This window comes from Delphinus delphis, chromosome 6, assembly GCF_949987515.2.
Source record: "Delphinus delphis chromosome 6, mDelDel1.2, whole genome shotgun sequence".
NCBI classification, from domain to species: Eukaryota; Metazoa; Chordata; class Mammalia; order Artiodactyla; family Delphinidae; genus Delphinus; species Delphinus delphis.
Genome location: NC_082688.1, coordinates 87,413,074 through 87,439,622, shown reverse-complemented (window position 1 = coordinate 87,439,622; position 26,549 = coordinate 87,413,074). Strand labels below are relative to the sequence as shown.

At 39.9% G+C, this 26,549-nt stretch overlaps 1 protein-coding gene and 1 long non-coding RNA gene across 3 annotated transcripts in view; one reads left to right on the top strand and one right to left on the bottom strand.

Moving 5' to 3' along the window:
- Nucleotides 1-7,675: 7,675 nt before the first annotated feature.
- On the bottom strand, nucleotides 7,676-14,840 carry LOC132426727 (uncharacterized). 2 transcript variants are annotated; one of them, XR_009519762.1, is made up of 3 exons: nucleotides 14,344-14,840; nucleotides 11,740-11,864; nucleotides 7,676-7,810 (listed from the first exon to the last, which is right to left on the bottom strand). It is a non-coding gene; the product is annotated as an uncharacterized lncRNA (long non-coding RNA). The 2 variants fall into 2 exon arrangements; XR_009519761.1 differs by lacking the exon at nucleotides 7,676-7,810 and adding an exon at nucleotides 9,950-10,087.
- Nucleotides 14,841-15,049: 209 nt separating this feature from the next.
- ZNF367 (zinc finger protein 367) overlaps nucleotides 15,050-26,549 on the top strand; it is a 28,708-nt gene continuing 17,208 nt past the window's right edge. The window contains exon 1 of the mRNA XM_060013519.1: nucleotides 15,050-15,764. Coding sequence (XP_059869502.1) covers nucleotides 15,354-15,764 — 411 coding nt within the window. The 5' untranslated portion in view covers nucleotides 15,050-15,353. The remainder of the gene's footprint in view (nucleotides 15,765-26,549) is intronic.

Genomic DNA, 26,549 nt, shown 5'->3' with positions numbered 1-26,549 from the left:
ATTGAGTATCTCTTGCACATGATGATTTGTTTCTCTCTTGATACTTTCAAGATTCTTTGTCTTTGGCCTTTGACAATTAAATTGTGAGATGTCTGGAAGGGGATCTATTAAACTTAACTGGAGTTCATTGAGTTTCTTGCATGTGTAGATTAATGTTTTTTAGTAAAATTGGCCATTACTTCCTCAAATATTCTTTCTGTCCAGTTTTATCTTTATTTCTTTCCGGTACTCTACCATGCATATGTTGGTATGATTGATGGTGTCCCATGGTGTCCCATAATTGTCTTGGGCTCTGTTTAATATTTTTGTTCTTTTTTCTTTCTGTTTCTTAGACTGGATAACCTCAATTGACCTATCTTCAAGTTCACTGATTCTTTCTTCTGCCAGCTCATTTCTAGTGTTGAACCACTCTTGTGGATTTTTAATTTGTTATTTTACTTTTCAGCTCCAGAATTTCTATTTGGTTCCTTCTTATAATTCCTCTTTCTCTACTTGGTGAGACATCCTTCTCATACTTTCCTTTAGGTCCTCAGACAGGGTATCCTTAGGTCTTTGAACATATTTTAAATAGATTATTTAAAATCTTTGTCTAGTAAGTCCAATATTTGGGCACCTTCAGGAACAGTTTCTATTTTTCCCCCATTAATGGGCCATATTTTCTTGTTTCTTTGCATGTTTCTTAATTTTTCTTCAAAACTGGACTTTCATTGAATGAATTCAACTTGTAATATTGTGTAAGTTTGAGGTGTACAGCATGTTTCTTTGATACATGTATGTATTGTAATATGATTGTCAATGTAGTGATATATATCACATTACATAATTATAGTACAATATTATTGTCTATATTCATTATACTGTGCATTAGAGATCTATGGATTATTTACTGCACATTACATATTTGTACTCTTAAACATCATCACTCTTATCATTCCCCCCTCCCATCCCTTGGTAACCACCACTTTACTCTCTGTTTTTTATAGGTTTAATTATTTTAGGCTCCATACATAAGTGATATCATACAGTACTTGTCTTTCTGACTTATCTCAGTTAGCATAATGTGCTCAAGGTCCATCCATGTTGTTGCAAATAGATGGATATCCTCCTTTCTCGTGGCTGAATAATATTCCATTGTGTAAATATACCATATCCTTTTAATCTATTCATCTATGGATGGACATTTGTGTTGTTTGTATATCTTGGTTATTGTAAATAATGTGGTAATAAATATGACAGTGCATATATTTCATCAAAATCTTGTTTTCATTTCTTTTGGGTATGTACACAGAGATGAAATCCCTGGATCATATGGTAGATCTATTTTTAATTTCTCTGACATTAAAAGGTCCCTCACTGGACACCTGTGCAGTTTTAGGGTCAGTGGTCCCAACCAGTCTTAGCTGGCTTGAACTGGACAAGTGCTGACTCCAAATTTCTAGGCTATGTGAAGCTTAGAGGGCATGCAATTAAAAAAAATAATAATAATTAAAGCAAGCTTGCTCAGTGAAGGCAGGTTACAAGTGGGGGGTTTTTTGTTTTTTTTTTAAAAAACAAGTTGTTCCCTTATCTGCTGTTCTGTAAGACAAGCTCAAGGATTTATGTTAGTCACCGGTTTCTGTTAACCCTATGGGGCATGGTTTCAATAAGGGGGACAACTGTATGTGCTGGCCACAATACCAAATGCTGAGAACACAAAGATATACAACCTTAGCTCTTAGCTTCATACTCAGCTGGGGTAAGAAAAGATAACTTGGAAGCTCACTTCCAGGAAGTGAGAAAGCACAGAAGTAGAGAGAGACTTGAGGGAGAGAGACTTGGGAGGAGGGTTTTATAAGGGTGTGAGGAGAAACAAATAGGGAAATGGCAGCAGGGATGAAAAGGAGGGGATAAATTCAGAAGACATGCTGGAGATAGGATCTGCAGGATTTGTAAATCCATTGGGTTTTGAGGAAAGAGGAGTCAAAGGTGAAGACATTGGTTATTTTTCTTTTCTCAGGATAAAAGCAAATGAAAGGTTGATTCCACTTATGTGAGGTACCTAGAATAGGAAAACTCATAGAGACAGAGTAGAATAAGGGTTAACAGCCTGAGGGAGGGAGGAATGGAGTTCAGAGCTTCTGTCTGGGATGATGCAAATAGTGCTGATGGTTGCACAAAATTGTGAATGTACTTAATGCCCCTGAACTATACACTTAAAAATGATTAAAATGGTATATTTCATGTTATGTATATTTTACCACAATAAAAACTAAAAAAACAAGAAAAAACAAAACAACAACAACAAAAAACAAATGAAAGGAAATACATTTTAGAAAGACAATCAGCATTTTTTTACACAGGAGAATCATTCCTTTTTTTAAATCGAAGTGTATCTGGGCTATTGTGTTAATTTCTGCTGAACAGCAAAGTGATTCAGTTATACATACATATTTATATATTCTTTTTAATATTTGTTCCTATTATGGTTTATCACAAAATATTGAATATAGTTCTCTGTGCTATACATTAGGACCTGTTGTTTATCCATTCTATATATAATAGTTTGCAAGCAGAATCATTCTGAATTGCAGAATGTATTGACATCATAAAGAATCTCACTTATATGACACACTGTATATTATTTCATAATTTTCTGACATGCTTTATATAATTAACTCACATGTGTTCATTGAAGAGTACTATATTCAGTGTTGTGTAGATTGTAAGGAAGTGAGTTGAAAAGAGGGTTAATTTCATTTTTAAAAGCTATTCATTGAGTATCAAATTTCACACACCTTGTATCATTTATTCTTCATACAGTCATGAGGTAGACACTAGATCCATTTTTAAATGTTTTTTGAGTATGGCTGGATTGCTTTAAATAAATCAGCATTTTCGGATATGTCATTATAAATTGAAGTGCATAGCTACTGACTTTTTTTTTTTTTTTTTTGGCTGAAACCTTAAGCTTGTGAGATCTTAGTTCTCTGACCAGGGATGGAACCGACGCCCTCAGCAGTTGAAAGCATGGAGTCCTAACCACTGGACCACCAGGGAATTCCCATACTGACTCTTTTTTAAAATCAGTGATTTTCTACTGCATCTTTACATAGCTAATAAGAGTTTTTAGAGTTTCTAGCATGAAGACCATATTTCAAAGTTAAATTAATGGTGGTGTCTATTGATATCTATAAATTCTCTTTCCAAGTAGAAGAATTAGTGTCTTTTAATGTCTTGATCATTGACATGCCTCTTTATGGAATTCTTTGGTTTAATTTTTATTGTAAAGGTCTCTTTAAGCAGATGGTTTTCTCTTTTGCCTCTTATTATTGTGAATTTTGTGAAATAATTCTATTTTTCCCCTCGAAGCTTACATATTGCATATATATCCCTTTCAATCAATCTACTAAACGTGAAGAAAATTCTTAGAACCACTAAATAATAGTAACAGTGTTGTCATATAGTTTTATATCCCAGATACAGAAAAAAGACAATAGCATAAGTCCTATTAAACATCAAACTTCTACTCCATGAAAGCCACACAAGTACTGGCCTTACAGACAAAGATCATTCAAAAAGAGCCAGGGATGTTCTTTTCAGGAAATAATTTTTCTTACTTTGGCATGTGCACATTTGAAAATACCCGTAGTTAAACTAACTTATTTGTAACATTCATTCACTTTATGCCTTCTAATTAGAGAATTTTGATATTTAATTCCTAAGATAAATTTAATGTTATAAGAGATCAGACATTTCCAAAGAGGTTCTTTTGAATGTCAGAGGCCTTTGGGTGTAGGTTAGCAAGGGAGCCACAAGACTTCAGTGGGTCAGCTATTGTTTTGTGCATGTCAGTCTTAGAAAAGTAAATATAACCTTTTAGAACGGGCAAGTTCATAGAAAGAAAGCAGATGAGTGGTTTCGAGGGTCTAGGGAGAGAAAGGGGAATGGAGAATAACTGCTTCATGAGTACAAGATTTCCTTTTGGAATGATGACAATGTTCTGGAACTAGATAGTGGTGATGACTGTACAATATTGTGGATTTACTAAATGCCACTGAATTGTTCACCGTCAAATGATTAAAACAGTAAAATTTATGTTATGTGTATTTTTTTTACAATAAAAATGTAATCTTATTACAAAATAGTAATTTGTAACTATAGATAATTTATACAAACACAAGAAGAAAACATTACCATCAATCTCACTGCTCAGATAGAATCAGTGTTGCCATTTTGGTGACTATCCTCCCAGTTATATCCCTATGCATATAATTACATTTCTGTTTCAGTTAAGGCTTTTTGGTTGCAAGTAACAGAAAATAGAAAACCTGGTGTCTTCTGGAAACCCTGGGCAGAAACGCAGCTGTGCCTCTGGGAGTTGAAGGGTCATTGAGAGGTCGGGAAGTTCATTGTACCCTTTCTACATCTCTCCTCTGTGGGCTCTGTGGGTCAGATTTCATCTCAGATTTTTCTTCACTTCTCCATTCATGTGGCTGATTGCTGCCCCACAGCTCCTCAACATACCTGCTGACGGTCTAGCTGCCCATAGACTGGCTGGCTCTCTCAGACCCAATTCCAAATTCTGCTCATGGTTCAGTCAGCTTTAGCAGGGGAGCTGGGGTAGGCAATATAAACAAGAACCAATTCAGATCACTTGCTTTGAAAAATGTTGAGATAGCTTCAAAAATATCCTCAGCTTTAGCCATTTTCCAAGGCATGAAAAAAATCATAATGATAATAACAGTTAACTCTAGAGGAGCTTTAACAACATATTATACATATACAGTTGAGGATAATTTTCTGTATTAGTAGATATGTCATAACCAATTGCAAAAGTGGGTGTAATTTTATTTATTTATTTATTTAAAAGTTGATGTGTATTATAGTTTCAGTTAAGTCATCAATTTGTCACTTCAAATGGTATGCTCTGGAATTAATTTTTTCTTAATTTCTTATCTGGTTGAAGGCTAGACAGTCTTAGGATGCATGTTCACATGAGTTTCGTTGATGATATGAGGGTTTTAAATAAATATTACTTCTAATTGAAAAGGGCAATTTGGGATTTTGTTCAAAAACAGTTTTATTGACATATAATTCACATACCACAGAATTCTCCTGTTAAGTGCACAATTCAGTTTAATTAGTTTACAGAATTGTACATTCATCACTACAATCCAAATTGGAGCTTTTCTTCTACCCCCAGAAGAGTCCTCTGCCCAACTGCAGTCAATCCTTTTTCCACCTCTAGCCCAAGGCAACCACGAATCTATTTCCTGTCTCTATAGATTTGTAAAAAGGACAATTTTATTTTATACAACAAAATATTTATGGTCTTTGTGGAGCACTCACAATGTCTTCATCTGTGAATAACATCCAATTTTCAAGTTTGAAAAACAATAACTTTTTATTTGATCTTAAACAAAATACGTAATTTGTTCACCAACATGTTTTTTCAACGAAACATTCAAAGTTATACATGCAAATAAAGTATACAAGTATATAATTTTAGGTGGGGATCTTAAGTCCTTCTGAGTTTCCCCCATTAGCTGTCCCTCCCTGCCCCTATCAGCTCTGTCTTTTGCCCTGCCAGTCACCATTTGGAACTCCTAGACTCTTGAATGGGATGCTGTTCTTCTCTACACAAGTCTAGGGAGACTGAGTGAGGAGCCAGCCAGACTTCCCTTTCTACCTTGTTCTTTATTGTTCATTGGACTACAACATGTGCCTCTAAGGATGCATCAGGCTTTTTAGAATGCTTGGAATTGTTGTGCAGGAGAGGAAAAACTCAAAAGTATACACTGAATATCACTTTCCTGAAGTCCTAGGTATAAAGTTCTCAAGAAGTTAAAGCCTCCAGAAGGACTCCTCATTCCTACCCTAATCTCTTGCTTCCCTGTCATCAAGGCCATGCTTTTCTTATGGAACTGCCTCCTTCTAAACCTGGTAATACAGGTGTCCCACTCCCCTGCTACTTTTCAAGAAACTCTAGTCCCTACACGTAAGAATCGCTCTTATTCTGAATCCATGTTTCTTTTCTTAGCAGCTTAAGCCCTTAAGTATGAGTTATTCAATCTAGATTAGAATAACACCCCAGGGAAGAGGGCCTGGAGAAGAAGAGTTGGTGGTGACTCTCCAGGTCCCACAGAACAGTTGGGCATGGAAGTGAGGGCAGACTTTGGTGCTCTGTTTCAAGAAGCAGTTTAGAATAGCTGTGGGTAACTTAAAATCTGGTTCTCTAGATCTCTTTCCAGTGGGAGTTCAACATATCTTTTTTTCTCTGGACTGCCTAGGCTAACTACTGAATAAAACACACAATACATAATCATGTTCATCATGCCATCTCCCAAGGACAAATTTTAATTTCCAGAAGTAGTGCAATGAACCCATGAGGAGAAAGAGAAGTATTTTCCTGCTTACTCATAATTTATAAGCCACTTCTTGATAAATGGAATCTGTCCTGTACATTATTTGCTGGACATTATAATATGAGACATATTGGTTCTTCCCTTCATTGCTCCTTCTTTGATCTCTGTTTTCACGTTATGACCTCTCAGGCCTTCTAGGAAAACAAAGCAATCCTATTGTTAGCCCAATAGGTAAAAACTGTACCTTTTACAGGTAGCTCCCTTAGATATATTAGACCTCGCTAAGGCTGTACTTATAAGTTCATATTAAATTCTTGGCCAAGGTCATACTCTGTCCAGGGAGGATAGGATGTCGTGATTTCATTCTTCTATTTATAAGCACATAAATTATTATATGCTGTCAATCTATGTGATTTCTACTTGCCCTATTTACTAACTCATGGATATAGTAGTATTTTGTCAGCCCTGTCTAGTGATGTCTCACAATTATCACGAACACAATCTACTGATAAGACAGAGCTGAGTTTATTGCTTATATTGGTAAGGAAGAACCACATCTCCTCAGAGTTTTGGCAGTTTCTGAAAGGGGGGAAGCTCAGGAGAGAACTTATTGAGAATTTGAAGTTTGTCTTAAGAAAGGTCTTTCAGTGTAGGGATTTGATTAGAATTGGGTAAACATCAGATAAAACTGTTCAGGATTGGTAGAAACAACAAGGAATGGTTTTTGAGGCTAGGGATTCAAAGAATCTTAGGGCACAAAATGCCTGTGGATGTCTTACTTTGAAGGGTTTCTTTTAGGAAATTCCTGTGATGAACTGTCAATCTTTGCCTGGGAAAGAAACTCCCAGAAAAGTAATGTAGACAGAGGAATGAAGACATGTTGACGTAGATGTTAATGTAGAGGATGAGGTAAGTGGGAGTGAAGTAGTTTCAGTTCTCAGTGTCCGGGGTGAGTGGGGTGTACGGTTTTGGTTCTCAGCCCCTTTCCAAACACTTCAAGTGAATTAAGGTGACTTTAGCTGTTGAAACTGGTAGATTCCCAAATGTTTGATGGCTCAAACATGAAAGAACTATTTTTCACTCAGGTAAAGTCCAAAAGAAGCATACCTGCTTTATGGATGGTTTTCTTCCTTGGGGAGAGAAGGACTCAGGCCCCTTAGAGACTGAGCTCCATTATCTGTTAAGACAATGGCCCTCATATCTGAGCGTCATCAGAATCACTTGGAGGGCTTGCTAAACCATAGGTGGCTGGGTCTCATCCTCACAATTTCTGATTCTGTAGTTTGGGGGTGGGGTGGGGTAAGGTGGGGGGATGGGGTCCAATCACTTGCATTTCTATCAAGTTCCCAGGCGATGCTGACGCTGTTGGTCCCCGAGGCCTAGGCTTCATCTGCTGTATCCTCAGCATCACAGTGGGAGATGGGGAGGTGAGGGAGGAGATCTGTCAACTGCTTTGTAATCTTGGCCTAAAAGTGAAGCACATTACTTCTGATCACATTAATTGATGATATAACTTGTCACACGACCCCCACCTAGATAACAGGGGGCTAGGAAATGTATTCCTTGGACTAAAAAAGAATCTTTGTAGAAAATGAACTTTTAGTGGTATTAAGTAACAAAATATCAACCGAGTACATTTTAAAGATCTATTTAGCTTTATTGGATGATTCATGAATAAGGCAGCATTCCATCTAGCAGGTAGAAAGAAGATCCAAAGGGCTATAGAAAGAGAAAGTTCTTTAAAGGCAACACAGGGAAGTCATAAACTGAAGATTATTTCAGGTTTAGGTAACCTCCCCATGGGGACAGAAGGGGCCTGTGTGGTGGACACCTCATCTTCCTTTGTAGGATGAAGAGGGCCCATATGACAGATCACCTCATAGGTGCTGAGCAGAAAACTCCTGGGGGATGTTGAAGCTCCAGTTAGGTTAGGTATTAAGCCCTGGTTTGATGGCATGGCTTAGCATAAGGGAGCCCATTTTGGGCCCATGATTTTCTTTTTAACAGCGGACAGCTATGCATCTCCCCCAGGCCTCTAACCACCAAATTTCCAAGAGCACCCTTCTTCTCATACATAGAACATACTCAGTTCCTCCAAAGATCATCCAGTTTACTACATCCAGGTAATACACAGTCCTCTTTGCAAAGTACAAAGTGCCTCCTCATGGTTTCCCACCTATAAACCACAAAGCTGTCTGCCCTACAATATAATGGTGGAGCAGGGACAGGATAAAACACCCATTCGGACAAGAAAGAAATGGAGACACACAGCAGTCCTTAGTCCACAGAAATGACAAAATCCTGAAGGGCAGGCATTGAAATGGGGTGGGGGTGGGGTTTCATTGAGTGGATTCTGGTTATGCCTCTGGAAGAAACTCCCTTTGGTTCCCTGTGACCCCTGTGGTCAAGAATTCTTCGTGACACTTGGTAGGCTTCTGATCTATTTGCATCCAGGCTGTTCAGTGTGACTCTAACCACAACCTAGGCAGAATTCTGAGGCCTAATCTGTTTCTCTGCTTCTTTGCCCCCATTGCTCTCTTAACTACATTGAAGCCCTATGAAACAATAGGTGAGAATCCTGCACTCTTGGTCTGATTGTTGCCTTAGCCATAAGTTTTGGTACCTAAACCTCTTTGGGTCTTATCTCTTACTGTTTGGAGCCTGCAAACAGCTTTTGCAACACCTAGAGGCCCAGTGTTTGTTTTTTCTGTATTGCATTCCATTTCTGCTCTCAGGCTGGGCAGTTTTTTCCCCTGAATTCCACCCCTTGCTGGTAATAACTTGCTAAAAGCCGAAAGTAAACATCAGCATATGCTATCATACCAACTGTTACGAACTACTTCCTCTAAAGCTACTCAGTAGACCTCTGGTCTTCCTTCCTACCTACCAGTTAGACAGTTTTGTCAAATGTCCTGTGGCTGCATGACATGGGTCATTCTCTCTTCAGCCTTTGATATCAGTTTCTTTGCTACTTCCACCTGATAATTAACCCAGCTTTGCATATTGTTAGATTTCTGTAACATCAACATCTTACTTCTGATACTAATTTCTGTATTAATTAAGGTAATTCTGGCTGCTGTAACAAATGTTCCATGATGCTCTTAATGGCTGGTAGCTTCTCTCTTTATGGTGATAGAGGGACACCTCTTCCTTTCAGATTGTGGCTCTGCTATCTCCTAAGGACTCAAAGTCTTTGGTTGGATTCTCTGCATCCAGCTGACAGACGGGAGATAGCACATCTTCCTCTTAACATTCCTGGTCTGCAAATAACACCTCAATTTTGCTCATATTACATTGCTGAGAATAAGTCACAGGGTGACACCCAGGTGTAAGGAGTGACAAAACAGTAGTCTCTACCTGTACTGTCCTTTTACAGGAAAACTCTACACTGTGAAAAGGAAGCTCATGTCTTTGATGGATATCTAGTTGTGTGACACACCGGACCACTCTATCATTAGAGCCACTCTGTTGAAATCCAGCTTGGATATAGGTACTCTACCAGTTAGGAATGGCTTTGGGCCATTAGTGACAGATTCCAGAAATAAGAATGACTTAAGACCAAAGTTTATTTCTCTGTCACATAAAAGATATCCAGAGCTGGGCCGTCTTAGCAGGTATGGCTGTTGCATCAAGTCATCAAGGACTCAGATTCCTTCTGTTTTTCTGCTTTACCATTCTTAACACTAAGCTTCAGTTTTTCAAATTGGCTGCTAAATCTCTAGACATCACATTCACAATTCGGGCTGGAAGAGAGAAGAAGGGTGAAAAGACTAAAGAAGCTTCCTGAGATACCACCTAGTAACACTGCTTAATAACTAATTGACAATGAACACATATAGTTTCAAGGGAGGATGGTAGATGTAGAATTTTAGCTAGGTACAATGATGCATCAAAAATATAGGGATTTTATTATGAAGAAAGAAGGGGACCATACGCAGTCAGCTAGTGCCATAAGGTCCTCCTTTCTGAATACAGAAGGGAGGAACATATAGCTTCCTGCTATGTTTCAGGGTAATAATGATTCAGTGTGGCACATTGGGTACTTTATTCCCTGATTAACCACATGAACTGGGTAAATGCAAAAACTAAAAATATTGTATTTTTAGAGTTTTGTCCTTTTTCTGAGAATCAAATTCCAACTTATAGTCAGTCTAAATAATCACCAATTGTCATCACTATATGTGTGTTAAACAAATTTCATATACTTCAATGTGGTGTTTCCCAACCACATCACACATATACACTTATGAAGTTAGTCAGTCAATTAACAAATATTAATTTAACCTCTGTGATATGCTCTGCAATTTGAAAGCTACTGGTAAAGATGAAAAAGAGACAGGACATAAGTACATTGAATTCAGGGCCCATCAAATGGGATATATAAGATCAAATAATTTTCTAATACATATCAAAAGACTTAAAAGTTTTGCAAACTTTTGGACCTATCAATTCTACTTAGAAAAATATTACCTGAGAAAATTATCATGAATGCAGGCAAAGATTTAACTATATGCATGGTCATTAAAGTATTGATTTTAAAAACAGAAAACTAAGAAAACAATTTGAAAAGTAGAGGATAGTTCAAGAAGCTATGGTGCTCCCATGCAACTAAATACAATGTCACTTAGATCACTGAGAAAGAATACTTATGACATAATACACGTTCATGATTTACTGTTAAATGGAAAACACACATCTCTTTGGAAAAGATGTACTTTTTGCATTTCTAGTACTATCTACAAGCCATCTCTCTCTTCTCTGAGAACTGTTCTTCAGATCATAAAGATCCCAGCCCACCTCTTTACTACTGGATTGTGCCTGCTGATTGCACTACCTGATCCAAGCTGGACAAATTCTACCTCTTAATAATTTGAAGTTGAGCTTTGCAAAGGCCAATCTGTTTCTTCTGGTGGCTTGAATACAGCATAAACAACTCAGAGGCTGGTGTATCGTTGTGTATATTTAGCCATTTACTCGGAAAAGCAAAGAAACGTGTCTTCAGAGACGAAAGAATGAAGCACACCTACAGATAGAGGAACTGAGGCCAGAAACCATGTGTCCCCAGAAGGTTCTGAAGACCAGTTTCAGGTTCTAATCCTGACTTTGAAGTCCATTTGACACCCCTGTTTCCTTTTAATAATTCTGTCTTCGTTTTCTAAACTGGCCTGACAGGCTTACTCTTACTTGCAAAGTTAGATTGCGTATTTGAAAGCAAAAGAGCTATTTCTAAGAAAATTAGCAATAACATCATAATGAGATATTTGGGCATTTGTGATGGTAGATAGGCAAATCAATGTTAAAAATGTTTCCTTATACTCTTAACTTGATGAAACTCTCATTGCACAAAGTTTTTGGAAAATATTTTGGGGAAAGCTCTTTTGAATGAAAAACATACCTGGTCTATGTAGATATTTTCCTGTTGATAGAGCTTAAAACTCCCACTGAAATACTATGGGGAACCATTTCCTCCTAGATTTCTTTCATCGTAAGAGGGCTTTTTGGAACTCAGCTTTGAGTCTGCTGCCAAACAGAACATGGAGAAAATTATTTTGGATAATTTTTATGGTAAAATATCTTCCTGTTAATCATCTCAAAAGAAGTGATCAGGCATTTTTATCCCATTTCATCTACATTTATTTGCAAAGCTGTTTTATCTGCACTTTTAGCTCTGAAGACAAATCACTTAAAAGGATTTATGTTATGCTCAGTCTCCCACATTAACCAGAAGATTTTGTAGCAATCAAGCAGCTTCAAATGCTCTTGTTGATATTGTTTTCAAAGTGAAAAAAATCTTGCTTTTTTACTCAGATTGTATCTTGAAACTTTAAAATATATTTTAAAAAGAGGGTTTGAGGTATATATCTTTATCAGAATAGGCCTACATTTTTAACAACTGGAAAGACTACTGTAATAATATAGTAAGTATCCTTAGATGGGTTTTAGTATTCTGGGATGTTGACTCTGCCTAGGGCAGAACAAAGACATCAGAAATATGATCCACACACTTCAGACAGCTTCCTAGTTGCATGCAAATGGAACCAAACAAGCAGATCTTGCATGACCTCAGCTCTGCTCCTAGAATCACCCTCTGCCCACTTCATACATTCCTGGCATGTCTTTCATTCTCTTGTGGCAGAGAACAAGTGGAGTTGCCAGCTTACTGTTGATGAAGAGTAATTTTTAGAAGCAGAAAGTCAGTGTCTTGGTTCTGAATGACTCATCTTGAACTCTGGGGCATGTTAAACAGTAACTATTGGTGCTTAATCTGTTGGATCTTACTCAACCCATAATTTGAGAGTCCAAGATGGATATATCACTTTTTTCTTTTCAGTGTTTTTCAAGTACAAAATAGATGGATTATAGTTTCCTTCTAATGGACTCACAAGTATGTGGTGCAGTCATTTGGCATAAAATTGTAAAAACAAAATGAGTTTAATTAAGTAAAATGAGAGACGAACTTTCAACTTTCCACATCAGCTATTTATTAAAATATCAAATTGGTTTTAACCTCTAAAACCTGAAAGTTCTAGAACATGAGAAAGAGGTCTCAGAAATGTGGGGTGCCCATTTTTCAGCCACTTCCTCCTTTTGTTCAGCAGACTCTAAGGGGTATACTCCATAGGCAGTTTTCAGAGCCATCCTTACAAAAGATTTTTATCGAGTTAAGTGACCTTGGACAAGCCTGAAATTTCCTCATCTATAAAGTGGGAACAGTAATAACTACCTCACAGAATTGAGAGCAGTAGAATGTAAGTGAAGCTACCAACCATATTATTGTATATCAGTAGATATATGCTATTATTATACTAGGCCTCCAGGAGATGGTAGCTACATACTATTGTTTATTTATTGCAAAGATATTTTCACTTGTTTCAATGTACAAAAGATACAAAGAGTTATATGTTGTATCTTTTGAAATCTTTCAATTTCTGTTTCCCAGCCATATAATTCCCCTCCTTGGGGTCAACTTATGTATCAGTTTCTTGTGTATCTTGCTAGTATTTTGCATATATAAAAGCAAAAATGTATGTTTATTTTCCACCTTTTTAAAAAGGTGAATAAAATCATACTAGTCCATTAAAAAAAAAAAATATTTGTCTGCGCCGGGTCTTAGTTGAGGCACGGGGGGTCTAGTTCCCTGACCAGGGATCAAACCCAGGCGGCCCTACATTGGGAGTGAGGAGTCTTAACCACTGGACCACCAGGGAAGTCCCCATTTTTTTAATCACTTAAAAATGTATCTTAGAAGTTGTTCATATAAGTTAAACTTGTTTTTAAACACTTGTGGCATAGGGGTGTGTGTGTGTGTGTGTGTGTGTGTGTGTGTGTGTGTGTGTTGGGGAGAGAGAATACTCAGCTATTATGCAGGTCTGTTCTAATTACCAATCCTAATCTTTAACTACCAAATATTCACTCATTTATTCAACAAATATTTATTGAAAGTCTACTATGAGTCAGGCTCGGCCCTGGCAATAAACCAAAGAACAAAACAAAACACAGTCACTTCTTTCACATTCTAGTGAATACGAGGCTGGACATCCCATTTTGCCCCCATCCCCTTCCGAGCCCACACTGGCCCTCGGTGGGTGACTGTCAGACTTAGACTCCGGTCGTTCAGGATCCCTCTGGTGCGGAGTGGGGTCCTTGAGGCGGGGGCGGGCAGAGCTGGGAATGACCCGAACCCTCCGGGGCACCCACAGCTCAACGCCCTTCCAGACGGGGGATGAAGGGCCGGCCCCGGACGGGTGAGGAACCACGGCGGAAGGGCGGGGAGTCCTCTGGCGTCTTTGGGGCATCCGTCCCGGGTGTAAGAATGGACACACGCCTGTGTTCGTGTCCCCTCCGAGCCGCGAGCAGCACACGGGGACCTCAGAGACGACTTCCTTAACTACCCCACTTTACACAAATGGGAAACCGAGGCCCGGGGAGGCGAAGGCTGGGACTGATGCCCACCTCAGCCTTGGGGCGAGTAGGGGGGGTGCGGAGAGGGTCAACTCACAGCGAGTCCAACAGCTGGGCAGATGGGAACCATTAAGAAACGACGCACCTTTTGGTGTCTACTAGAAACTGCAGTAAGAAGGCCTCGGTCCCCCTAGAGCTGGTGGCGGGAGCCACGGACGGGGGCGGGCAGCCCGGGCCCCAGCCCTTTAAATTCCCAGCCGCGCGGGAACTACAGCCCAACAGCTACAGGCGGGAGGGGCCGCCAGACGAGCGACCCCGCCGGCCAACTACCACCCCACCCCTGGCCCGCCCCCTCTCTGATAACTTTCCAATCAGCAACTCTCTTACCGCCCGCCCCTGCCTGTCGCCCACAGCGCGCCTCCAACCCTGACTAACCGCGCGGAAGGACGGCAGGGGCGGGGCTACTGGAGGGTGTGTCTGGGCGAGTGCAGACGTCGCGCGCTCCCCCGGAGTTTCGAACGCTGTTGGCTCTTCAGGCAGAAAAAAAATACAAGAGCCGCGGCCAATAGCGTGGCAGAAAGGACCCGCGCGCAGGTCCGGCTCCGCCCTGCTCTAGCTAGAAAGAAATCCAGGCACAGCTATTGGCTCGCATGTGCTGTCACTCGCCGCTGCGGCCAGCGGGCAGGGGACTGGCGGTGATTGGTTCCGCCCAGGCGCGAAATGTAACGCGGGAAAAACTGGAGCAGGGACCCCGGCGGCAGGTTGTTATTTTCGGGGGCTCGGCGCTGCGCGTCCTGCTTTCCTGTCATCGCAAGGCAAGGCGCCCGTTGCTTCCCGCCGCTGCAGCCTGCGTTGGGGAGCACAAAGAGTGGAGGGCGGGCTTGACCCAGGGTTGGGGTCCGGCCCTGGCAGCCTGGTGCAGGCCGAGCGGCTCTGCTTCTTCGCTGGCCGCCGCGCAGGAGGGTTCCAGGAAACGTCCGCCTGCCATGAGCCAGCGAGACTGAGAGCCGGCGACTCCGAGCAGCGCGGGCGAGCGGAGCAAAGGGCCAGACCCGGGCTCAGGGAGTGCGGCCCACGGCCGCCGGAGCTGCGGATCGGGGCCGGGCAATGATCCGGGGTGTGGAGGGGCCGATGGCTGACAACCCGCCGCAGCCGCCGCCCGTCATCTTCTGCCAGGACTCCCCGAAGCGGGTGCTGGTGTCGGTCATCAGGACGACCCCGATCAAGCCCACATGCAGCGGCGGAGGGGAGCCGGAGCCGCCGCCACCGCTTATTCCCACCAGCCCCGGCTTCAGTGACTTCATGGTGTACCCGTGGCGCTGGGGTGAGAACGCGCACAACGTGACGCTCAGCCCCGGAGCCGCCGGGGGCGCCGCCTCAGCTGCCTTGCCCGCCGCCGCCGCAGAGCACCCAGGGCTGCGGGGCCGGGGCGCGCCCCCGCCCACCGCTTCGGCCGCCGCCGCCTCAGGAGGTGAGGACGAGGAGGAAGCGAGCAGCCCGGACAGCGGCCACCTCAAGGTAAGCGGCGCGGGCGGGGCTTGGGGCAGTCGCGGCCCGTTAACGGCGCGGCCCGGGAGCCGGCAGCGCCCGCAGACACGGCGGGCGGGGCGGGGCCGAGTTTAAAACGCGAGGTCGCTCTGGCAGGGGCGGTGGCGTTGGCGGGTGACAGAACGCTGACGTCACTGCCGCGCGCCAAAAAACTGCCCCGGGGGCGGGGCTAGGTTTTGGTCACGTGACACCGCCCGGGGGGTGGGGCAGCACAGCAGACCGGAGGCCACAGGCCAGCAGGTGTAGTAGGCGGGAGTGTGGCCTTGTTGTCACGGAGGGGGACGGTCAACCCGCTCTGCCAGTCGTTCGGCCCACCGCTGAGTCTTTTCTGGCGGGAGAGGGCGGGAAGGACCGCAGTCCTTGAACTGTTCCTCTGGGTGCGGGGGGAGGGGTTGCGCAGTTTCTGCCTCACCGCAGATACCCCGCCCCTGCTAAAGATGCCCTGTAGAGATAGCCGAAGAACAAGAAGGGACTTAGGGGAATCTTCCCCACCGGGAGTTGAGCCCTCGCTGTCTTTCACGCATCCAGCGTACTACTTTGCTAGGTTCTGAGAGCTCAGAGTGGAATGGGACGCTGTTGTCACCAACCTCGAATTGCTTGGAGTCTCAGACTGTATTAGAGCTGGAAAGGTTTCAAACCTACAATTTACGGATCAGGCAATTGACGCTTAGAGGGATTGGTGAAGGGAGCTCCCCAAGGTACACAGCTAGGTAGCGGGAACGCTGGTACTGTAGTTGAGTTTTTGTGGCTCCTAGTCCTGAAGCATGTGTTGGAGGTGCCTCCCTGCTGACATATACTTACCTCTATAGACTGTAAGCTCCAGGAGCGCCGGGACAATTTCTCTCTGGTAGACTTATTTGACTTTAATACCTTATACTCTGTAAATGCTGAATAAATGTGCTCAGTTAAGTATTTGTGTAATGAATGGTGCTAATATAAGGTTAATATTCAGATTCTATTTGTTAAGTGGCTATATAAGATAAGCAGTTTGCTAAAGATAAAACAAGTAAATCACCTTGTTGATAAGTACGTCTATATTGGCAAATATTATAAAAATTGAAACAGGTTTTATCATCATTTTACACGCAGTAGCAAAGATGTTGAAACACTGTGTTGAGCCTTAGGAAATTGATACACTTTGTTACTAATGGCATTGTTATTAAAGAACTATAAATTTATACAGCTATATGCCTTGACACACTTCAACTCTTGAAGCTGCACTTCAGTAAAAATTTGAAAGAAGAAGCAGTAGAAATATTTATATTAGTGCTGAGTTTGTGGAGTGAACAATCACTGTGTGCTGTCTCTAGGTAGCCCTTAGTAAGATGGCTGGGTATCCTAGATATTTTTCCGTGTTAACATATTTACATGCTTAGTACTCAAAAAAATATATATGTAGTAGGTTATATGGTTGAGCAACATAAAGACATATATGCACAAATTACTTATAGAAGATTTTGCATCTGTTATTTTATTCTTAATTATAACTGAATCTAATTTTGGATTATCCAAGAAGATTAATGTTATAATAGATAAGTGAAATCTATACTTTTTTTGGGGGGGCTAAAACAGTTTTATCTTCATATAAACCTTTTAGAAAACATTCTTAATAATGCATAGGTTTGAATTTTATTTCCACTTTGTCTTTCTCTTTTCAGAAGTAAAACATAACACAAGTTATGAAAAACATTTAAAAGTGAAAAGGCTGTTATATATTTCACTTTTTTTCCTCCTCACCATCTTTCATACCATAACTGTTTCATAAATTAGTTCATAAATTAGTAGACAAATTGATTTTAACGTGTCCTTTTATCAATGAAGCAATCCGAATACAGCTCCAAAAATTCATTCATTTAGTTTTTGCAACTTGAGGGGGAGCCTCAAGCTTCCATATTTTGTGCCGTCTGGAATATACTTTCATTTAAGGAAGTTACCTAGTTTGATTTGTGATCAGTACATTCTAGACTAAAGGTTGGGAATTCCAGCCTCCTTTACTTTGTTTTGCTTCTCTAAAGTACTCATAGTTCTTTTATCTCCATATACTTATAGGTGAATCATGCTGGCTGAGTCTGCTCACTTTTTGGGAAGACAAGTTTGTAATATAGTTGGTGCCAATAACATGGCACCAACTTCTACCCCCTTCGCTCAGTATGCGGGTTAGAGGCAATAACAGCTTTGGGTTTGAGGACAACTTTTGTGTTCATTTACTGTCTTTTGATGCCACCTTTCCCATGGGAGGTGTTAACATCTGAGTCCTACACACCTGGTGTCAGCTTTTGCTTGCTTTCTTGTTTGTTTCTGCCCAACACTGCCTCCCTGCCTGTGAGGAGAACATCCATCTAATACCAACTTATTTTGGCCCCTCATCACAAGATTGTTTAGCACAATTGGGATATAGTTATATATTAGCACTGTGTCTTCCCAGGTTGTAGAATTCTGGGAAGGAAGGGAGAAGGTCTAATTTTCATCTGCCAAATGATATTCCAAGCCTCCATATTTTGTGCCCTTTACTCAGACTGCATTCATGAGGTTACTTCTCCACTTTGGGACCTGTGTAGTTTGGCTTCTCTGCACATCCTCAGATACCACTTACCCTTCAGGACCCGCCAGCTGCCTATCCTGTTTCCCCTTTCTATCACCAATCACTTTAAACATCTAGAATGCACATAGCCTTACAAACAGCTGATTAGTACACAGTAGTTTTTGATAACCACCATGTTTAAATATAACGTCATGTTAACGTGTTAACGTGAACATAGTAGCCACCATTAGTTATTCATTGCCTTGCAGAGCAAACCACCAGACTCTGTGTTGATTGTTTTGAATTCTTTTAATTAATTTACCTTGTTTACCTGATGAAAAAGGATGAATTAGAGAAGTCCCCAAGATTAAGTTAACATTATATAAGTGGCAGAACTGATTGGAACTTTTTAGAGCCCTTACTCTTAATCTGTACCTGATACTGCTTCTGTGTTTATCATGTGTGTATTGACTTTAGGGGTTTATTTTTTTATTTTTAGTATTAAGAAGATGCAAGTAGGGAATTCCCTGGTGGTGGTCCAGTGGTTAGGACTCTGCGCTTCCACTGTAGGGGCATAGGTTTGATCCCTGGTCAGGCAACTAACATTCCGCCAGGCAGCATGGCCAAAAAAAAAAAAAAAGAAGATGCAAGTAGACTTATGAAATAATACACACTATTCATAACTGCCTATATCTCGATTGAGATGCATCATGAGAATACACACAGTACAATAGATAGATGCAAATTAAGACTTAGAAAGTGGTCCAGATAGGTCAAGGTGGGGGATAGAGTTAGGAAGCAGATATGCAAGCCATAGGAAATTTGGATCTAAATCTGAATTCGAAAAGGAAAATAAGATCTATTTACATTTTCTCATGAAAGTGAGAAGGTACACACGCCTCCCTCTGAGAACTGTTTTTCTTTTCCTTCCATGTTGTAGCTGTATAATTTATTTGAATTTTACTTTGTATAAAAATGTGTTGAGGACTTTTAGTTTTTTTAGTAATCACATGAATATAAAGTTTGAACATAACTTTTTCTAAAGCTTAGGTAAATGTGTACATTATTCTAAGTGGCTTGAGAAATAACTCCAATTTTATTAAATAACTTTAAAGTTATTGACATTGAAAACAAAACATTTACCATGAAATATTTTAGAAAACACTTTCAAAATCACTATCTTCTGGAGGTACTGAGATTGTTTTAAAAATTAAACCTGCTGAAGTATGCAAACATTTTGGCGATTTACTCATTTTTCTTCTTTCTAGTAGCTTATTTTGCAGCAGTTGCCATATAATAGCAATAGGATGTCTAAGAGTTTCTTTTTTAACTTTACTTTTTTTTTTTTTTTTTTGCAAATCATCAAGCAGTCTTGACAAGATTTCTCTCTTAAGCTACAGGTACACTTAGTTGCTGATGAGTTAACTCTATTATTGTCAAAATGTACATAGATACATGGTTTTCTTATTGCTAAGGCTAAAATGAAAAAGGTCCTCTTTAAGTGACACTGCTCATTTTTGTATATATGGTTAAAAGATGCTATTTATTCATTTATTTAGGGTATTAGATGATTACTTGCCTTGTTTAATTTTCTTAGTTGAAAGAATGCACTTAGTGAAGTCTTACCTGTATATGGCTGGGATGTTGTATTATGTTGCATTTTTCAGCTCTTTATTTCTCACTTGGAAAATGCAAGTATGATTTGCATTTTCTTGTTTCTAGATGAAACAAGATCTTACAGTTACTGGGAGGCAGCCAAATAGTTAACTTAAAAAAAAAAAACTTCCCCCACTATTAAACATGCTTGATAATTTTTTTTTTAACCAGAAACAGAGAAAATAGTAATGGATAATCTTAAAATTTTGATACTAAATAGTATTTGATACTAAATCAGTTATTTCAAATTGTAATGGAGTCAACAATATGTTTTTATGTATTTAAAAAATATTAGGGGGGGGCTTCCCTGGTGGCGCAGTGGTTGAGAGTCCACCTGCCGATTGGGGGACACGGGTTCATGCCCCGGTCTGGGAGGATCCCACGTGCCGCGGAGCGGCTGGGCCCGCGCGTCCAGAGCCTGTGCCCCGAGGCGGGAGAGGTCGCAGCAGTGAGAGGCCCGCGTACAGCAAAAAAAAAAAAAAAAATTAGGGGACTTCCCTGGTGGCGCAGTGGATGAGAGTCTGCCTGCTAATGCAGGGGACACGGGTTCGAGCCCTGGTCTGGGAGGATCCCACATGCCGCAGAGCAACTAGGCCCGTGAGCCACAGCTACTGAGCCTGCGTTTCTGGAGTCTGTGCTCCGCAACAAGAAAGGCCGCGATAGTGAGAGGCCCGCGCATCGCGATGAAGAGTGGCCCCCGCTTGCCACAACTAGAGAAAGCCCTCGCACAGAAACAAAGACCCAACGCAGCCAAAAATAAATATAAATAAATAACAAAGATTTGTTGAGAATCACTGACCCTATACTTTGCAATACTATACATTAAATGTATTAAAAAAAATTAGGGAAATTATCCTTTCATGGCAGAGGAGTTGTATTACTAAGGTTTTTAATTAACCTTATTTCACGTTCCATTTCTTTCTTAACAGAACAAATCATCTGCTGTTTTTATGGATCATAGATGCTGTGTTTGTTTTTCATTTTTAAAACTATTTAAAACAATTATTCATGATATGATCATAACCAGCAACAATTTATACAATTATTGTGGAGAATTGATGAGATCTTTATCCCATTAACAAATATTTATTAACAATGTGCCTGAGTCAGGTAGCTTAGGCTAAACCATGCTGCCGAATGAACCTCAAAATCTCAATGTCAACCTAAACAAAGCTCGTGTTATGTATCCTGTGAGGGTTAACAGCAGGTGTGCTCTTCATCCTGTTCATTCTGGGACCCAGGAGGAACATCCCCTACCTGGGACATGCGAGTCTCAAGGCAGAGAGGAAAGAGAGATGGTAGAACCTTGTGATGGCTTTTAGAGCTTTTGCTCAGAAGTCACACATGTGATTTCTATTCACATTTCATTGGTCAAAGCAAAGTTATATGGCCAAGTTGGCCTCATTGGGGCCCACAGTGCGGAAGGAACAGTGAATATTTTAACAATATTATAATCTGCCACAGTGCTTTCTCACATTCTTTTCCATTATTATTATTATTATTATTATTATTATTATTATTATGGCTGCATCGGGTCTTAGTTGTGGCACATGGGATCTTTGTTGAGGTATGTGGGATCTTTTTTCATTAAGGCACGTGGTCTCTTCGTTTAGGTGCTCGGGCTTCTCTCTAGTTGTGGCTTGCAGGTTTTTCTCTCTCTAGTTGTGGCGTGCAGGCTCCAGGTCATGTGGACTCTGTAGTTTGAGGCACGCAGGCTCTCTAGTTGAGGCATGCGAGCTCAATAGTTGTGGCTCCAGCTTAGTTGCCCCCCAGCATGTGGGATCTTAGTTCCCTGACCAGGGATCGAACCTGCGTGCTCTGCATTGGAAGGCGGATTCTTTACCACTGGACCACTGGGGAGTACCCTCACATTTTTTTTCTTTTTATACTTTTGTGGCAGAAAACACATAACGTAAAATTTACCATCTTAACCATTTTAAAGTATTAACTATATGAACATTGTTGTAATAGAACTCCAGAACTTTTTCATCTTACGAAACCAAAACTGTACCCATCTCGAGCTCCCCCTTTCTCCCTCTCTATGGCCCCTGGCAACCACTATTCTGCTTTCTGTTTCTAAGTTTGACCATTTTAGATACCGCATATAAGTGGAATCATGTAGTATTTGTCTTTTTGTGACTGCCTTATTTTACTTAGGATAATGCCCTTAATATTCATCCATGTTGTAGCATATGGCAGAATTGCCTTCTTTTTTAAGGCTGAATAATTTTTCATTGTATATATCCCATTTACTTTATCCATTCATCTGTCAGGGGACATTTAGGTTGCTTCCACCTCTTGGCTGTTGCAGAAATAGGTTTTAATATCTAAGAATTTTTTAGACATGACTTATAAGATAACTCATCCATGTTGAGATTGAGCTTTCCTTTCAAGGTGAAAATTGATTGAAGGGAATTTTGCTGTGGCTTATTATCAAGGTTTCAGGCTGATGTTTTTAAGCTTTGGGAAGGCTTTAGGTTTTTATATTGACAGCAGTAAAAACATCTTCAGTTTGGATGTAGGTGTTTTTTATGTTTTTCTTTTTTTTTTTTCATTTAACTTATATGTGTAAAAATTTAACTTACCTGGAAAGAAAGTTTTTTTCTTCAAGGAAATGCTTATTTTAGATTAGTTTTACATACATAGAAATGTTAAGACAGTACAGGGAGTTCCCATCAACCACATATCCAGTTTCCCCTATTGCTGACGTCTTGCATTAATATGATATATTTGTTACAATTAACGAACCAAATTGGTACATTATTAACTAAAGTCCATAGTACGTTCAGAGCTCGTTAGTGTTTCAAAAAATTGAGCAGAAATTCACATAGCATAAAATTAACCATTTTGAAGTATAATTCACTGATAGTTAGTAATTCACAATATTGTGAAAACACCACCTATATCAAGTTCCAAAACATTTTCATCGCCCCAAAAGAAAGTCCTGTATTCATTAAGTAGTCACTCCCTTTTCCCCTCTATAGGCAGTCTCTGGAAAACACCAATCTGTTTTCTGTCTGTGGTTTTACCTATTTTGGACATTTTATTACATGGAATCATAAAATATGTGGCCTTTTGTGTCTGACTTCTGTTACTTAGTATACTGTTTTTGAGGTTCATCCACCTTGTAGCATGTATCGTTTCTATGGCTGAATAACAGTCCATTGTATATGTATATGTACATATGTATATGACATTGTATCACACCGTCAAACTTTTCCATAGTGGCTAAAACTTTACATTCCTACCAGCAATGTATGAAGTTTCTAGTTTCTGCACATTCTTGACCAAAAAAACACCTTATTTCTACTTTTTTCCTGTTTTTTTTTTTTTTTTTGAGTATAACTAAGTTGGTGTGAAGTCGTATCTCACTGTGTGTGTGTGTGTGTGTGTGTGTGTGTGTGTGTTTAATCTTTTTCCCTTCAGGCTTTACTGAGATATAATTGACCTCAATTGTAGTTTTGATTTGCATTTCCCTAATGACTAATGATGTTGAGCATCTTTTCATGGGCTTGCTGCCCATACATATAACTACTTTGGAGATATGTCTATTCAAGTCCTTTACCCATATTTTATTTGAGTTTTCGTTGTTGTGTTGTAAAGGTTCTTTATATATTGTGGATACTAAAACCTTATCAGACATATGATTTGCAAGTATTGTATCACATTCTGTAGGTTGTCTTTTCACTTTCTTGATAATGTCCTGTGACACAAATGTTTTTAATTTTAAGTCCAGTTTATCTATTCTTTTGTTGCTTAGGCTTTTGGTGCCACATCTAAGAATCCATTGTCAAATCCAAGGTCATGAATATTTATCCCTGTTTTCTTTTAAGAGTTTTAAAGTTTCAGCTCTGACATTTTGGTGTATGATGCATTTTGAGTTAATTTTTTATATATTGTGTGAGGTACAACTTCATTCTTTTGCATGTAGAAATCCAGTTTTCTCAGAACTATTGTTCTGAGAACAATATTGTTCTCAGATTGAACGATACTGTTGAAGAGCTATTCTTTCCTCATTGCATGTTCTTGGCACCCTTGTTGAAAATCAATTGGCCATAGGATAAGGGTTAATGCCTTGATTCTCATTTTGTTTCATTGGCCTATGTCTTTCCTTATGCCAGTACTACACTGTCTTAATTGCCATTGCTTTGCAGTAAATTTTGTAATAGGGAGGTGTGAGTACTACTTTGTTCTTTTAAAATATTGTTTTGTCTACTTGGAGCCTCTTGCAATTCCATGAGTAGAGGATTGCTTTTTCCATTTCTGCAAAAAAGGCCTTTGGGATTTTAATAGGGATTGCACTAAGTCTGTATATCACTTTGGGTAGCAGTGGTATCTTATATTAAGCCTTCCAGTCCTAGAAATGTATCCCATAAGTTTTGATATGTTGTGCTTTTATTTTCATTCATGTCAAAGTATTTTCTAATTTCCTGTGTGATTTCTTCTTTGACCCATTGGCTGTTTAAGAGTGTTGTTTAATTTCCACATATTTGTGAATTTTCCAGTATTTTTTCTGTTATTGATTTATAGTTTCATTCCAAGTATGTCAAAGAAGATGCTTTGGATGATTTCAGTCTTTTAAAATTTATTGATTCTTGCTTTGGGCCCAACATATGGTCTATCTTGGGAAATGTTCCACGTGCACTTGAAAAAAATGGATATTTTGCTGTTTTTGTGTGGAATGTTCTTCATATTCTGTTAGGTGTAGTTGGTTTATAGTATTGTTCAAGTCTTCTATATCTTTGTTGACCTGTCTAGTTGTCCTATCCATTAATTGAAAGCGAAAGTCTCCAGCTATTTTTGAACTATGTCTTTTTATTTTCAATTCTGCCAATTTTTGCTTCATACATATTGGGAGCTCTGTTGTTAGGTGTGCATGTGTTTATAATTGTTATCTCTTTTTCCATCCTTTCACTTTTTTTTTTTGCCGTACGCGGGCCTCTCACTGTTGTGGCCTCTTCCGTTGCGGAGCACAGGCTCCGGACGCACAGGCTCAGCGGCCATGGCTCACGGTCCCAGCCGCTCCGCGGCATGTGAGATCCTCCCGGACCGGGGCACGAACCCGTGTCCCCTGCATCAGCAGGCGGACTCTCAACCACTGTGCCACCAGGGAAGCCCCATCCTTTCACTTTTAAACCTATTTATGTTTTTGGCCCTAAAGTGAGTTTCTTGTAGATACCATATAGTTGGTTCATTTAAAAAAAAATCCATTCTGCCAATCTCTGCCTTTTGTTTGCAGAATTTAATCTATTTACATTTAAAGTGATTACTTACAAGGAAGAACTTCTCCCATTTTATTTGTTTTCTATAGTGTTATACCTATTTTGTTTATCAATTCTTCGATTACCGCCTTCTTTTGGGTTTGATTTTTTTTGTAATGAACTATTTTCTTTTCTTTCTTGTTTCCTTTTCTGTTTTTTCTTTTTGAATTAATATCACCTTAGCACCAATAGTATACAAAAGTTCTGCTCCCATATATTTCTGTCCCTCTCCCTTTTTGTTGTTGTTGTCATAATTACATCTTATATTGTGTTCCCATTAACAAAGATTTATTATTTTTTAATACATTTGGCATTTATCTTTTATATAGGAAAGAAAAGAAGAGTTATAAGCCCAAAGTGCAATACTTCTGGCTTATGTAGTTACCTGGTGTTGTTTATTTCTTTGTATGGCTTTGAGTTATTGTCTAGTGTCTTTTCATTTCTGCCTGAAGAACTAACTCCCTTTAGATTTATTGTAGGGCAGGTCTAGCAATGAACTCTCTTAGCTTTTGTTTGTCTGGGAATGCTTAATTTCTTCATTTTTGAGTGATAGTTTTGTTGAATATAAGATTATTGTTTGATTTTTTTTTTCCTTTCAGCACTTTAAACATGTCATCCCACTGATTTGCATAGTTTCTCCTGAGAAATCAGCTGTTAATCCTATTGAGGACTGGTATGTGTGATAAACTGCGTCTTTCTTGCTGCTCTCAAGAGTCTCTGTCTTTTGATAGTTTGATTATATCTCCATGTATATCTCTCTTTGTGTTTATGCCATTATTTCTTCAAATATTCTTTCTGCCCTAGTCTCTCTTGCCTTCTGGATCTCCGATTGTGTGTGTGTGGGTATGCTTGATGCTGTGGTGTCCCCCAGAAATCGTGTGTTGAGATCCTGACCCCCGAAGATGATGGTGTTAGGAGGTGGGGGTCTTTGGGAGGTGCTTAGGTCATGGAGGTGGAGCCCTCATGAATAGAATTAGTGCCTTTATGAAAGAGGCCCTGGAGAGCTCTCTTGCCCCTTTTGCCATGTGAGGACACAGCAAGAAGGCACTGGGTATGATCCAGGAAGTAGTCCCTAACCTGACCATGCCAGCATCTTCATCTTGGACTTTACAACTGCCAGAACTGTGAGAAATAAACTTTGGTTGTTTATAAGTTACCCAGTCTGTAGTATTTAGTTTTAGCAGCCCAAATGGACCCATAAGACACTTGATGTCCTACTGGTATCATAGGCCCTGTTCATTCTTTTCTCTTTCTGTTCCTCAGACTGGATAATTTCAGTTGACCTATCTTTAAATTTGCTGTTTCTTTCCTCCTGAC